The sequence below is a fragment of the Mirounga leonina genome, unplaced genomic scaffold (assembly GCF_011800145.1).
Source record: "Mirounga leonina isolate KUSES-001 unplaced genomic scaffold, KU_Mleo_1.0 Mir_418, whole genome shotgun sequence".
NCBI lineage: Eukaryota > Metazoa > Chordata > Mammalia > Carnivora > Phocidae > Mirounga > Mirounga leonina.
In genome coordinates, this window is record NW_023270739.1 from 21,214,606 (window position 1) to 21,227,849 (window position 13,244).

A 13,244-nucleotide genomic window follows, 5' to 3' on the forward strand; every position below is an offset into this window, starting at 1 on the left:
TATGTCTGGTTCTTCTATCCAGTGTTGAAAATGGGGTATTGAAATCTCCAATTATTATTATTGTAGAACCATCTATTTATTTTTTCAGTTCTGTTACTTTTTACTTAATATATTTTCAGGTTTTGTTGTTAGGTATGTATATGTTTATAATTGTTATATATTAATCCTTTATTAATATAGAGTGCCCTTCCTTATCTCCAGTAACTTTTTTTTCTATTTTAGTCTATTTTGTTTGACAAAAATATAGTAATTCCAGCTCTTTTAGTTTCTGTTGCATGGAATATCTTATTCTTTTCCTTTCAATCTCTTTGTGTCTTTGTATCTAAATTAAGTCTTCTGTAGACAATATGTAGATAGACAATATTTTTAAAATCCATTCTGCCCATCTCTGCCTTTCAGTTGAATAGTTTGATCCATTCACATTTAAAGTAATTACTAATAAGGGTTTACTGTTTTGATTTAGTTACTTTCTATATGTATCTTGTTTCTTGTTCCTCCGTTCCTCCACTATTTCCCTTTTTTGCACAGTTGATTTTTTTGTAGTGTACTTTTCTGATTCCCTTTTTTCCTTTTCTATAATATTTTTTAGTTAACTTCTTAATGGTTACTTGGGAATTACAATTAACATCTTAAACTTACATCAGCCTTGTTTGAATAATACCAACTTAGTTCAATAGCATATAAATATTGATCCTGTATATCTCTATCATTCCCCCTTTATATTGCTATTGTCAAAGATTAACTCTTTATACATTGTATGCCCATTAACATGGATTTACCATTTTTTTAAATATGTGTACCTTTGCCTTTTAAATCATATAGGAAAAGGGAGAAAAAAGAAGTTACAAATCAAAAATACACTTATACTGTATTTTATAGCTACATATGAACTTTTACTAATGTTCTTTATTTCTTCTTGTAACATTGGGTTACTCTCTAGTGTCCTTTCATTTCAGGCTGAAGGTCTTCCTTTAGCATTTCTTGTATGGCAGGTCTACTAATGAATCTCCTCAGCTTTTGTTTATCTGGAAATGTCTTAATTTCTCCTTCATTCTTGAAGGATAGTGTTGCCAGATAAGATTTTTTTTCCTTTCCAGACTTTAAATACATCATTCCCAGTGCTGCCTGATCTGTATGGTTGTTGATAAGGCATCAGCTATTACTATATTGAGGGTCTCTTCTATGTATGAAGTTACTTTTTCCGTGCTGCTTTCAAGATTCTTTATATTTGGGTTTTTACACTTCGAATATAAAGTATCTTGACATGGATCTCTTTGAGTTTATCCTTCTTGGAGTTTGTTGAGATTTTTGGATGTGTGTATTCATGTTTTTCTTCAGATTTTGGAAGTTTTCAGCTACTGTTTCATTAATTATCATTATTTTTGTTCCTTTTTATTTCTCTGACTCCTGTGATGCCTATGTGGGTAAAAAGGTCCCTCAGACTCTGTTTTTCTTCATTCTTTTTCTGTTCCTCAGACTGGATAATTTTGACTTTCTATGTTAAAGTTCACTGATCCTTTTCTTCTGCCTACTTAAATCCACTGAACCCTGCTAGTGAATTTTTCATTTCAGTTACTATACCTTTTAGTTCTGGAATTTCTGTTTGGTTCTTTTTTTTCTTTCTTTCTTTCTTTTTTTTTTTTTTTTTAAAGATTTTATTTATTTGACACAGAGCGTGAGCCAGTGCACAAGCAAGGGGAGCTAGCAGCAGGCAGACGGAGAGGGAGAAGTAGGCTTGCAGGGAGCCTGATGCTCGGCTTGATGCCAGGATCCTGGGATCATGACCTGGGCTGAAGGCAGATGTTTAACTGACTGAGCCACCCAGGTGTCCCTATTTGGTTCTTTTTATAATTTCTGTCTCTTTATTGATATTCTCATTTTTCCCATACATTGTTTTCCTTATTTATTTAATTTATTTATTTGTCATTGGGTTTCCTTTAGCCCATTGAGCATATTTAGGACACTTGATTTAGTATCTTTGGCTACTAATTCCAAATTCTGGACTTCTTCAGGAATGGTTTCTGTTAAATGCTTTTTTTCTTGTGAATGGGCCATGTTTTTTTGTTTGTTTGTATGCTTTGTAATTTTCTGTTGAAACCCGGACATTGCATTACAATGTAGTAACTCCGGAAGCTAGATTCTCTGACTCCGCAGGTGTTTGTTGTTGAGGCTCCTGCCATCTGTGACTTTCCCAAACTATTTTTGCAAATATGTATTCTTGGTTGTGTGTGGTCACTGAAGTTTCTTTCCCATTATCTTTGCAGTTAGCTAGTGACCTGATGAAGATTTTCTTTAATATCTGGCTCAAACAACAACAACAAAATGTTGCTGTCTCTTTAATCTTCCAATAGTTGTTGTGGGAAGCCCCTGCAGCCTGAAAGGGCCTTAAGGAAGGCAAGTTGTCTGCATTGTGTGAATCTCTGATCTGCCAGACTGATCAAAATGTGCAACCTCCAGTTTTTTGATATCAAGGTTCCCCATTGCCTCCCCTGGCACCAACCAGCTGCTCCAGGAATGCAGGACAGGGCTGAGGAATGGGCAGTGTTAACTGGTTCGCACAGGTGGTTCTCCTAGCAGCCTCTCCCTTTTAGCAAACACTCATGGTTGTTGTGTGTCCTGTCAGGTTCCAGAGTTCTGAAATAGTTGATTCTGGTTGTTTTTTCCAGTTTACTGGTTGTTTTGGGTGGGGGGACCAACCCCAATAGCTTCCTACTACATTTTTTCATCTCAAGTGTCACAGTAGTCTTATATTGGCTTTCTAATGTAATGTTTATAATAGAGGAAAATCCTTGATAGGTTTCTTTTTTCTGGTGTGTTTGACTATTCATACTGTAAAAGGAAAAGAAAAGGATTACCTTCAGATTTTAACACATAAAGGATTAAGATATTTAACAAGTGTTTTGGGGGAAAATTTCTATAAGCATGATTGAACTTTTATTTCAGTGCTCTGTCAGTGTTTTGTATAGTAACTTTGTGTTTTGTGTAAATAAGAACTTTGTGTCTCTAGTGAAAAAACTTAATTTTTAAATGTTAGTTATTCCTCATTAAGTGGTTAGCTTACATATCCTAGAAAGCTTTAGATGTTCATTACGATTTAATTATTGAGGGAAAAATAATAGCAAATTTGCTTACAAACCACTTAATGAGTTTACCTCATTTGCAACAGGTTTAATTTAAAAGCCATAGTCACTACAGAAAATGTTATAAAGAAATAAATGAAACTCTCTTTATTGTGAGGTCATGTTACTCTACTTGATATATTAGAACTTGGATTTTAATCCAAGCTTTAAATGCTCGAATTGTTCTGCCTGTAAATTTTGCTTCCTTACCTTTACGTATTTTGAAAACAATCTTCAGCTTTTTCCTCAACTTTTTGTGCAGTTTTAACAGATTGTTTTGAGAAAATCTCAAAGACATAAGCAGATAATTGCCACTCTAATAAATCCTTTAATATTAGAGAAGTTGGAATTATAAGGTAAATTTACGTCTAAAGAATTTCTTACCACAAATGCCAAAAGAGCCACAATATGACATCATTTTTGCAGGCAAATACTCACAGTAGAGGATCTAGTTTGGGAATGTTTACAGCTTTATAGCTGTGTTGTCTTAAATAAAAAAAAAAAAAAGGTATGTGTTTCCCATTCTTAGGACAAAACTGAGTTGGCTTTCCAGAATGGTTTTCTGTATTCTGTAAGTAAACAGAATGGTTACATTTCCACCAAAAAAAACAAAAAAGGAAAAAAAGAAAAATTTTCTTAATTTAACAGCAGACAGTCCCATCCAGTTTAGCCCCAGGTGATAAAGTAAGGTTTAAGCACTTGTAGTTGGAAACTGATGTTAAACTTTTTCAGCTGTATATATACATATATGTATATATATATATATAGTGTTACATGCTGTCATTCTGAGTAACGTTTATTGCTCTTTTACCTTTAAAATTTTTTTTTTTTTAATTTTATTTATTTATTTGACAGAGAAAGAGCGTGAGAGTGAGCACACAAGCAAGGGAGAGCAGCAGAGGGAGAGAGAGAAGCAGGCTTTCTGCTGAGCAGGGAGCCTGATGTGGGGCTCTATCCCAGGACCCTGGGATTCCTGGGATCATGACCTGAGCTGAAGGCAGACGCTTAACAGACACTTAACTGACTGAGTAACCCAGGCGCCCCTACCTTTTTAATTTGATCTAGCCATGACAGAAAGCTTGAGATATATTTGAAAGCTACAAAAGCATAAACATTTTGCACTGTATACACACATACATATATATGTACATATTTGAATGGGGATATATATGTGTGTATATATATGGAATATATATGTACTTGTATATACATGATAAGTGCAGTGAGTAAAAAAAAAAAAAAACTAAGAATAAAGGAATAGAAAGGGTCAGAGTCAGGAAAAAGCTCTCGAGATTAACATGCTGAAATTTGAGCATTTATAATAGTTTACTATGTAGTTAAGTCTTTAAAATATCAAAACAATTGTGGAGTTTTTGTTTAGGGTTTTTTTTTTAATTACAGTACATTTACTTTTAATGTGAAAATAGCTTTTTCAATGTCATGAATTAAATATTAAACTAAAAATTTAGGCATTTACCATAAATCACATTGTTTATACTATCATTTTCAGAAATATTAAGGTAGGTCAAGATCCTAACAACCCCAAATAAAAGTTTTTACTAAACTAGGTAAAATATTTTAGACAAACTCTTAAGGGTTTTGATTTCAGGAAATCCGTAATTTAGCACTGCTTTATTACATTACAGTAGAGATTAATCAACCTTAAAGGTAATGTAAATAATTTTTACTTCTTAAAAGGTGTTTTTATTATAGCATTTTATGTGTTTTTGTCCTCACCTAATGAGGGAAAATGTTGACATGTGTAATTCTACTTAAAGGTAATTAGAAATATCAAGGGATCTATTTAATTTGGGAGTATTTTTTCTTTAATACTGATCTAGACTGTGACAATGAAATTCTTTAACTTCTGTGTTTACTGATCATTTTGACTTAATAAAAAGATTACAGTTATACTGTGGCAGATAAATCATTTAAAGATGTGGTTTTTGAAAAATTTATAGTAAAGATTTAGCTTTATAAATGAAGTGTTTTTTTCTCTTGCTAATATGAGCTGGAAATGAATGGCTTTCTTATTGCTGATAGAATATAAAATACCTAAAGTTATTTTATAGACCAGAATTATCTTGATAGAAAATATTCTGAGTTATAAAAAACATAGAATGTCTCTTAAAATATTGTTCAAATGCATTTTATGAAGAAAAGATTAAAAGTTATGTGATTCCTTTTTTAAATTGTACCCACTTAAAACTACCAAGATCAGTTAGGTGCTCTATACCAGCATTGTCCAGTAGAAATATGTGGACCCCATACTTAATTTAAAAATATTTTTTAGAAAGTAGAGTTAATTTTAGTAATACATTTTACATAACCAAATATGTCTGGAATGTTTTTTTATGTTATCCATACAACAGTTAATGAGTTATTTTTATATTCTTTTAAAATACTGAGTATTTAAAAAAAAATTTTTTTTTTTAAGATTTTATTTATTTGTCAGAGAGGGAGAGAGAGAGAGCACAGGCAGGGGGAGCAGCGGGCAGAGGAGAAGCAGGCTCCCCACTGAGCAAGGAGCCTGATGCAGGACTTGATCTCAGGACCCTGAGATCATGACCTGAGCTGAAGGCAGATACTTAAACAACTGAACCACCCAGGCGCCCCTGAGTATTTTTTTTTTAAATACTGAGTCTTTAAAATCCAGTTTGTATTTTACATTTACAGTATAAGGCAGTTTGAATTGACCACTTCGCAAGTGGTCAGAATGGGATGTTACTATGTGAATTAATTCTGTAATAACATTTCTGTTGTAGTTTGTTGTTCAGTCCTTATTTGTCATCTGAAACAAGAGGCAGCACACTTTAAACATGATGTGCAAAATTCAAAAGTGGTGATGTCTGTATAGTTCAGTAGACATTGGTGATCATGCCACTATGTTTGAGAATATTGGAGTTGAAAACTTGGTAGTTGTGAGCTACCAGCTCTTAAGAGTTTCTGTTTGGGCATACAGATTTCTTGAAGACCATCCTTAGGCTTGGTGATTTGCTAGAAGGACACAGAAATCAGAGAAAAGCAAAGAAAAAACTCATGATTATGATTTATTACAGTGAAAAGACACAGAATAAAATAAGCAAAGGGAAAAGTGTGTGTAGGATGGGAGTCCAAGAGAAACCAGGTACAAGTTTTTAGTTATCCTCTCCTAGTGGAGCTATATGGACAGTGCTTCCTTTTTCCAGCTACCTTGTATGACAACATGTGCAAAGTGTTGTCAACCAGGGAAGCTTACCTGAGTCTTGGTGTCCAGGGTTTTCACTGGGGATCAGTTACATAGGCATGGAAGTACCCATATAACTATCTTAACTACTCTGTCTCCACCAGCTTTCCTTATGCTTCCTCTCCTCCCGGGTCCATCTGATAGTATGGCTCAAACCGTAGGCATAGAAAAACAGACATTTACCATATGGCCCAAGATCTTAGGCAAACAAAGAGACTTACCAGGCAGGGTATTCCAGGGGCTCGAAGTTACTTCTCAGGAGTCTATCACAGTTAAGTCTTTTCTTTGGAATGTGCAGAGTTTGAGCTCCTTCCCCCGCAACCCTGCACCAGCCTTGTAGAGTTACCCCTTTATTGCGCGGGGTGATTTAGATCCTTACAAAGGAGAGTGTCTCTAGTATAAATTCTTACAGTGACAGAAGGTAGATGAGATTGGCCATAGCTCAATTTACATTAAATATCTAATATGTTTTAAACAAATGGCATGGATTACTAACAAGGTACAACTATATAAGGGCTGACTGAGAAGTAAAGAATCTAGCATGTAGGACGGCCCTACAGTAACAGGTTTCTTAGTTGGAATCAACTCTTATATTTTACTGACTGCCTCCTATAAATTCACCTTGCTTGGTGAAATACATATATTATCTATTTTATTTATTTGTATTAAAATTTTAATTAGAATATAGTTGACACACAATGTTAGATTAGTTTCATATATATAACATAGTGATTCAGCATCTCTCTATGATATGTTATGCTGACCACAAGGTGTAGCTACCATCTGTCACCATACAACCTTATTCCATGACTGGAAACCTGTATCTTCTTCTTTCCTTCATCCATTTTGTAGCCCCCCCATTCCCTCTGGTAACCATCCATTTGTTCTCTGTATTTGTAGGTCTGATTCTACTTTTCATTTTTTTATTCAGTTGTTTTTTAGATTCCACATATGAGTGAAGTTAAACAGTATTTGTCTTTTTCTTATTTCACTTAGCATAATATCCTCTAAGTCTATCCATTGTTGTTGCAAATGGAAAGATTACATCCTTTTTTATGGCTATGTAATATTCCATACCACATCCTCTTTTTTTTTTTTTTAAGATTTTATTTATTTGGCAGAGAGAGACACAGTGAGAGAGGGAACACAAGCAGGGTGAGTGGGAGAGGGAGAAGCAGGATTCCCGTAGAGCAGGGAGCCCAATTCCAGGGCTCGATCCCAGGACCCCGGAATCATGACCTGAGCTGAAGGCAGATGCTTAACGACTGAGCCACCCAGGCGACCCCATACCACATCCTCTGTATAGTTCAGTATTCATTCATCTATTGATGGACACTTAGGCTGTTTTCAAATCTTGGCTATTGCAAGAAATACACTATACACCAAAAAGAATAAAATACCTAGGGTTAAACTTAACCAAGGAAGTGAAAAACCTGTACTCGGAAAACTATAAAACATTGATGAAAGACATTGAAGACAACACAGACAAAGGGAAAGATATTCCATACTCATTGATTAGAAGAGTTACTATTGTTAAAATGTCCATACTACCCAGAGTAGTCTGCAGATTCAGTACAATCCCTATCCAAATACCAACACCATTTTTTTAATAGAACTAGAACAAATAATTCTAAAATTTGTATGGAACCACAAAAGACCCTGAATAGCGAAAGCTGTCTTGAGAAAGAATGATAAAGCTGGAGGTATCACAATTCCAGATTTAAAGATCTACTAGAGGGGCACCTGGGTGGCTCAGTCATTAGGTGTCTGCCTTCAGCTCAGGTCATGATCCCGGGGTCCTGGGATCGAGCCATGCATCAGGGTCTCTGCTAGGCAGGAAGCCTGCTTCTCCCTCTCCTACTCCCCCTGCTTGTGTTCCCTCTCATGCTGTCTCTCTCTCTCTGTCAAATAAATAAATAAAATCTTTAAAAAAAAAACCTGTAATAATCAAACAGTATGGTGCTGTCACAAATATATTATCTCTTTTAAACCACACCTAAACCTCCAGTTTTGTCTATGATAGAGCAACTTGTATTATACTAAAAATCCTGTGGAGAACTATTTGACATGTAGGAGGAAAAATGAGTTTGAAGGCATCTCGTAGTGCTTTGAAGTTAGTCACACCTTGAGGAGTCAAGATTCAGGAGAGAAGGGAGAAATAGATATATTCTGTGCTGGTTTTCCTCTTGAGGCATTTTCTAGCTCAAGTTATTTTGGATAAGACGATAAAAACTGAACATTGTAGAAGAGATGAGCAAAAAGCAACTGAGGAAGTTGAGTGGAGCTTTCAGTAGTTTTTTGGTTCTAGCCCTGCGTTTGTAGCTGGAATCTTTTGAAGAGGGGCACACCATAGGAGTGGGAACAGATCAGAGGTAGGCCAGTTTTAATGGTGTTTGAATCCCAGTCTCATGCCAGCTCAGTCCTTGATTGGATTGCGGTGATCTGCTCCTACTCTGACTGCTTGCTAGAAAAAAAATTAAATCATCTCTGGAAGAAGGTAACAATCTAGAGCCTCTACACTTTTCATACATATTTTTATGCAGTCATTACATACAATGTGTAACATTCAATTAAAAATTACGAGGCATACATGGGACCAACAGAGATAAATCAACAATAGAAATAGGTTATGCAGACTCCGGATTACAGACAAGGGCTTTAGAATACTATAATCTATTCACGAAAATAGAATGTGAAAATAAGCAAAATACTTAGAGATTCAAAGTAGTCACCCAGAGCTGGATGATAAAACATGTATTTTAGCATAGGGGAGTTATAAGGCTCTTACTTTTAGTCGGGCTAATGGTTATAATATGTTTGTAATCTGGTAAAGTTGCTCATCCCAAGTAAGAAATAGTAAATTAGAAAAGAAGTTGCAAGTAAATTACTGAGGTATCTGTTTTGGCGGCAAATACCTTGTTTGATTTTGAGACTCTACTATGAATCATACCATTGCTGTATGTACCACTAAGAAAAAGAGGCTGTCAATTATATTTTGACATCCCATTAATTATAAGCTACATCCTAATTTCAGAGAGGTTAAAATGTGGGGGGAAAGGTGATCCTAGTTTTAAATCTCAGTTCTCTCATTTATTGTTCATTTGACTTCGGTCAGGGAATTTCTTTGAAGCTGTTAGTTTATTTGTGAAAATTGGATAGTATAGCTGCTATAGATAGTCTAGTCTTTAGAGTTAAGAAGACTAAATGAATTAAGCGATATGAAAGTGTGTAGTACTGGGTATGCATTTAATACTATGAATTTGGCTTTCATTTCTTCCTTCTAAAACTCGGCATTGTTAAGATAACAGGAAGAGGTTCCTAACAGCTGACCAGGGGGGAAAAAATGCAATATATTGGTTAAATAAGAAGTTAAAAAATTCCTGTTGGAGCTATTTAGTAAAGTGTCAAACATCATTCTTTATTCTCTCTCCAGCCCCCTTCACTTCTCCTGTCCCCCCATTTATATATAAAGATATCACTGACAGCTTCCAATGTGATGATTGATATTTATAATGATGGGACCTATGCATCAAAATAGTGTTGATATTTTTACTATATTGGTTTTTAAAAAGCACATTTTAGGAAAATTTCTAATCCTCTAAATTCAGCTGTGATGCTGCAAACCTCCATTTTTATTTAGTTTTGTAGAATCCCTGCTCTACTGATGATACTGCATAAATAAAGCATTAATCAAAGTGACTGAATCTTGAAGGGGTTGGATTTTGTGATGCTGGTTGCCATGAGAATTCCTGTTTATATTCCTATTTTGAAGGTTCCCAGTAAACTCAGAATGACATTTTTCTTGAGCTTTAAAATATTTAGAGCTTTAATTTTGTGTTCATTCTGTTCTGTTCTTTTAGGATTTTTCAAGTCACATTCAGTTGATAGGATGAAAAAATTTAAGAGAAGGCTATCCCTCACTCTTCGGGGAAGCCAAACTATTGATGAATCATTGTCTGAATTGGCGGAACAAATGACTATTGAAGAAAATAGCAGCAAGGATAATGGTAAGTATTTGGGGCTGGGGAGGGGAGGAGGGAAGGAGCGATGCTTCCGCCTTTTAATTACTTTATAAATTGAATGTGAATTTACTTTTCTGGTAAGTTCCTAATAGCTTCCTTTTGTTTATTTCTTTGTCTTATTCTCTAGTTCTTAGGAAACAGAAGACTATGTGACTTTTGCTTACTTAATTATTGGAACGTTTCACTCTTACTCCAGGAGTGTTACTGTACCTGGTCTCTAACCCTTATGGATTCTCCTATCCCGTTTGTCTATTTTTTATTGTCTCTTAAATAAGAATACCTTATATAATATCCTAGTTGTTAAATAACTGTTTTTAAGTTAACCTAAGTTAATACAGCTTACAAGTGTAGTAAGTTTGTGAAATTCCTGTTTGAGGCTTCATCATAGTTTTATAACATTGTATATGCATATGGACTATAGATGACAAGGTTCATGACGTGAGTGAATCTTACTCTTTCCTTATTTTATATTTACTGCAGTCTATCCATAATATTGAGAGCACTTAATAGTAGGTAGGCATACAGCATTTCACATGTTTGACAGTTCTTTCCACAGAGGTTGATATAAAATGAAAAGAACTTGTTTAATTGAGTGGATTAAAATGTAAAATCCTGATGAAATTTATAGAACAAGGCTACATATTCAAAACTGAAATAACCCTAGGGATGTCATAATAATAACCAGGAAGGAGTTATAGGAATGACTGCCAGTATGTCATGAAGTACACGTTCTCTGGCAAGCCTTTCTTGCCAGTACCTGAAATTCTTCTATTAGAAATTTGTGGCAGTGGGTGAGAACATGAATACCCCTACCCACTTCTTTTGAATGCACATGTCTTTGTTGTGAGAGAGGGAAAGGTATAAGGTAAAGGGCTCTGAACTTTAAGTTAAAAGTCATGGATTAGAATTTGGGATACTCTAACACACTTATACCCTTATTAATTAGTTATATGACTCTAATTTATCTTACTCAAGCTTCAGTTTATCTCTTTTCTCAGAAGGATCATCATTTACTCAAGTTTATCTGGCTAGTTGTAATAGGGGAGAGGAAACATAGATGAATTGAGTAGAAAATTTAAAAAATAATGATTTGGATATAACTTATGTAGGAGGGGGACACGTTTTGCATTTGGGTCAAAACTCAAAGACAGTTCTATTTCTTACTTTTTTTCTTTGTGCCAGGAGCAAAATCCTTAATTCTCTCTCAAATCCCCTTTGAATTCCTGGTATTTTAATTAAGCCCTGTGTATTTTTTTTTTTTTCTTTTAGAGAGGGTGGGGGGAGGGGCATAAGGAGAGGGAGAGAGAATCCCAAGCAGGCTCCACGCCCCAGCTTGGAGCCCGATGTGGGGCTCAATCTCAGTATCCTGAGATTATGACCTGAGCTGAAGTCAAGAGTTGGATGCCTAACCCGACTGAGCCAGCCAGGTACCCCAATAAATGTCTTAATAGTATTTTAAACATATCACAGAAAGTTAAGATATTTCAGGATCTTGTCTAAGTAGCTAACCTTACTCTAATGAGAAGATATATTAAAATTACTGAATTTGATGAGGGGAATAGGTGACAATTTAAATATGAGGGAGAAAATAGATCACAGTCATACTAAAAAAGCAAAAATACCTTTTATTTTATATATATTATTTGGAGCTTTCAACTGCAGCTACAACAAAAATTACTTTTTTTGACAACTGAAATTGTTCAACTAAGAAAACTGCATCTTTATGTTATTATGTAAACTTAACAGAATGCCACTTCTCATGATTATTTAGAATCTGAAGAAACCTTAAAAGGCAAAGATTGAAATGATGTAGTTTTCCAGATATTCCAGTTTCTTTTCTTTACTACTCAGTCTGTGCACTGGGTCAGTTTATTATGTTGTTTAGAGTCAACAAGCCTAGTTGATGGATATTGTGAAACCTTATTGTACTCCCAGGTTTTTTCCTTTCTTCTGATGATCTGATACATGATAGCAGTGACAGTTTTTTTTACAATAGTGGATGACATATAGGAGGTTGTAAGTAGTGCTAACTCCTACAAATAGCAAAGGTCCATGAGAGGATGAGGTTGAAAGCACAGACTATGGATGTATGTAGGGTATGATTAGGATCAGATATTAACAGTGTTTATAAGAGCAGGATTAGGAGTAGGGAATGACGAAGAGTCCAGGGTGGGCTAAGAAATTGCATGTTCCTGGGGTGCCTGGGTGGCTCTGTCGTTAAGTGACTGCCTTTGGCTCAGGTCATGATCTCAGGGTCCTGGGATTGAGCCCCGCATCGGGCTCCCTGCTCAGCAGGGAGCCTGTTTCTCCCTCTCCCACTCCTCCTGCTTGTGTTCCCGCTCTCGCTGTCTCTCTCTCTGTCAAATAAATAAATAAAATCTTTAAAAAAAAAAAAAAATGCATGTTCCTGCTCAGAATAGTTCACATAATCAGAAGACCCAAATGAATAAGATGCATAAAATCATAGTGATTGCCATGTTATGATGTTAAAAATCATTGGGAAGTCTTACTTGAACTAACTACTTTGTAGAATAAGAAAGATCTGTTTTTCATATAGATTTCCATTACTTTAAAAAATATTGTGGTAAATTATACATAATGTAGAATTTACTATTTTAACCATTTTGAAGTTTCTGGTTTTAGTGACTAAGCATTAAGTACATTCACATTGTTGTGCAACCATCACATCACCACCATCTATCCCCAGAACTTTTTCATCATTCCAAATTGAAACTCTATACCCATTAAGTAATAGCTCTCTGTTCTCCCCTTCCCTCAGTCCCTGGTAACAACTATTCTACTTTCTGTCTCCATGAATTTTCAAGGTACCTCATATAAGTGGAATCATATAGTATTTGTCCTTTTGTATCTGACTTC

General features: G+C 35.1%; 1 protein-coding gene across 3 annotated transcripts in view; it reads left to right on the forward strand.

Moving 5' to 3' along the window:
• The window catches only part of CDK17 (cyclin dependent kinase 17), a 113,942-nt gene that overhangs the window by 60,416 nt on the left and 40,282 nt on the right, over positions 1 to 13,244 (forward strand). The window contains exon 2 of one of the 3 annotated variants that reach the window (XM_034987792.1): positions 10,206 to 10,352. In XM_034987792.1, the coding sequence (XP_034843683.1) occupies positions 10,235 to 10,352 (118 nt within the window). In that variant the 5' untranslated portion in view covers positions 10,206 to 10,234. Of the gene's footprint in view, positions 1 to 9,735; positions 10,353 to 13,244 lie in introns of those variants that run through there. The other 2 variants (XM_034987791.1, XM_034987790.1) reach the window with 2 other exon arrangements.